General features: G+C 41.0%; 1 protein-coding gene across 1 annotated transcript; it reads left to right on the plus strand.

Annotated features, from left to right (window-relative positions):
• The first annotated feature begins 372 nt into the window (after positions 1–372).
• LOC138579747 (olfactory receptor 5V1-like) lies at positions 373–969 on the plus strand. Its single transcript, XM_069649981.1, has one exon. It carries the CDS (start codon positions 373–375, stop codon positions 967–969), a length of 597 nt encoding a protein of 198 aa, XP_069506082.1.
• The last annotated feature ends 1,583 nt before the right edge of the window (positions 970–2,552 follow it).

Below are 2,552 nucleotides of genomic sequence, written 5' to 3' on the forward strand. Positions count from 1 at the left end.
CTTTTTTTCCAGGAAACATTTTAAATTCATCCACAGAACTGCTGCTGATACATGGAAGGAGAAAACCAGACAAATGTGTCAGAGTTTATTTTTGTGGGATTTTCAGATCTTCCCGAGCTCCAGGTCCCCCTTTTTTGTGGATTTTTGCTCATTTATCTGGCAACTTTTGCAGGCAACCTCCTCACTGTGGCCGTGATCTGCTCTGACTCACACCTGCACACTCCCATGTATTTCTTCCTTGCCAACTTGTCGTTCTCAGATTTGACTTTCATTTCTATAACTTTTCCCAAATTGCTTGCCAATTTCTTTTTGGAACACCCACACATCTCCCGCACTGGGTGTTTGGTGCAGTTCTATTTTGTGATATTCATGATGTGCACAGAACTTGTTCTCCTCACCATCATGGCATATGACCGCTATGTTGCTATCTGCAATCCTTTGCGCTACACTGTCATTATGAGTAAAATGATGTGCATCAAACTTTCTGCTGCAATCTGGGTTTTTGGTATGATGGAGCCAATACCCTACACTGTACTGTTTTCAGAGCTGTCTTTCTGCAAAAATCGCATCAACCACTTCTTCTGCGACATCACCGCTCTTCTCGACCTCTCATGCACCAGCACCCACGTCATTGAGAACGTGACCTACTTCCTTGGTGTTGTTCTTGTAATGACCCCGTTTATGCTAATCCTGATTTCATATGTTAACATCATATCTGCCATCCTGAGAATCCAATCTACGGAGGGGAGAGAAAAGGCGTTCTCTACATGTGCCTCGCACGTAACTATGGTCATTTTATTCTACGGTGCAATCATCATCATGTACATGCGACCGGACTCAACATACTCAATGGATCAGAACAAAATCTTCTCATTGTTGTACACTGCGCTTACTCCCCTGTTAAACCCTGTTATATACAGCCTGAAAAACAGAGACTTTAAAAAGGCCCTGACAAAGGCCAGGTGCTAGAACAAATAAGACAAATGGACTGATCCAATAAATGAATGTGCAAACAAAATACTAGATGACCGCTATCTAAATGGGAGATATCAACACTGTGGCGATATGGCCTCAGTGGAATATCCGAAGAAACCACATATGTTGAAGGCTGTTTCAGCTCATGATCTCACAGATACATCTTTACAGTGAGATGATAGATGGAGGAATGGAAATTAATGGTATATTAATCAGCAAAATATAGTGTTACTCTTGGAGTGTATTTGAGGAGGGATACAGGACTTTAGCTTTTATTTCGATCAATTATCACATTATATTGATTTGTTGTAATTGAGCACGTCTGGCAGGGTTGGTTATCTCAATCCTTTGGTATGTTGGCTGGCCGCTGTGCAACTCGTGGTACAGTGATGCAGGCCTTTTCTTTTCTATTTGGTATTTGTTTGCATTTGAATCAACATGCTTTGTCAGATGAAATATTTATGTTCATAAATGTCTTTCCTCTCTACTGTAGGATAGGAATGTAAGCTAAATTCCCTGCCACTTTACCTTTCTTTTTCCGGGCTAGGCTAGACACCATAGGCTTAGTGCCACACTAAGCACACACCAGATGGTTGTGACACTGTATACCATAAATGGAATAGGCCACACCATACTAGACCACCACACAGGCTCACAATTCCATGCTTTTATTTGAAGATGTTTAGATCTGTTAGCAAAACCATAAACTCTTCCATATGCATTGGTTATAGGTAAGACAACAATACATGTCAAAAATAAAGCAGATTTACAACATTCACATTGGTGATGTATAACTACAAACAAAACATAATGTTATCAGTGTATGGTGTTGGAAAGAAAGAAAACCAAATCATACAATTCCACACTGACAGTTTTCTTTGGGTTCTGAAAAACCCTTAACTGAGATTCATTGAAAATGTATGTAACACTGCATGACACCCTTATCTGTCTCCCATTTACTTTTACTAGATTGGGGATGAAATTAGGAGACGCCCTAGTAATCACTTTAGTTGTTTTTTGTATAAAAGAAAATGCATTTTAGCTACAGCTTCAACTCCCATTTACGCCTCCTCCTTTAGCTAAGGCCGGGTTAGTATGAGATTAGAGATCGGATCAGATCCCAATTTTGACCTCTCACGTTGCGGATTCGGTTGCCTCTCTCAAACTCTTCCATTCCCACAAACTTTCTTCCATGCTGTGGTTCTCAGCGCGTTTGAAAGATTCTTGCTTGAAGGTTCGGCAAGCAGAGTGCGAATGGCGTCGTTCATATTGAATGCAGGTAAAACACAATTACCCGATGCTGACTAGAGCCTATTATGCAGCTTTTCAATCAGCTAAACAGGCATTTTTGTCAGGTAAAATACTAGCAGCCTTAAATCTTTCCCAGGAGCTGTTTGCAGTGCTAAGATCCTTTTCTTCTACGGTGCAAATAGCGCCGAACATGGCTCCCACCAAAATCCTGTTTGATTCGTTAGTGAACTCTTTTACCAGCAAAGTCACAGGAATTTGGGATTCTATCTTACTCAGAGGTACTCTACCTTTCCTCACTTTCCCCCAGCGGCTCATTGTCTCTAGAG

Source organism: Ambystoma mexicanum, chromosome 3p (genome assembly GCF_040938575.1).
Source record: "Ambystoma mexicanum isolate Mex_15411 chromosome 3p, UKY_AmexF1_1, whole genome shotgun sequence".
NCBI classification, from domain to species: domain Eukaryota; kingdom Metazoa; phylum Chordata; class Amphibia; order Caudata; family Ambystomatidae; genus Ambystoma; species Ambystoma mexicanum.

Excerpts from the sequence above, each read along its gene's own strand:
- LOC138579747 (XM_069649981.1), top strand. The coding sequence starts at position 373 with ATGTGCACAGAACTTGTTCTCCTCACCATCATGGCATATGACCGCTAT.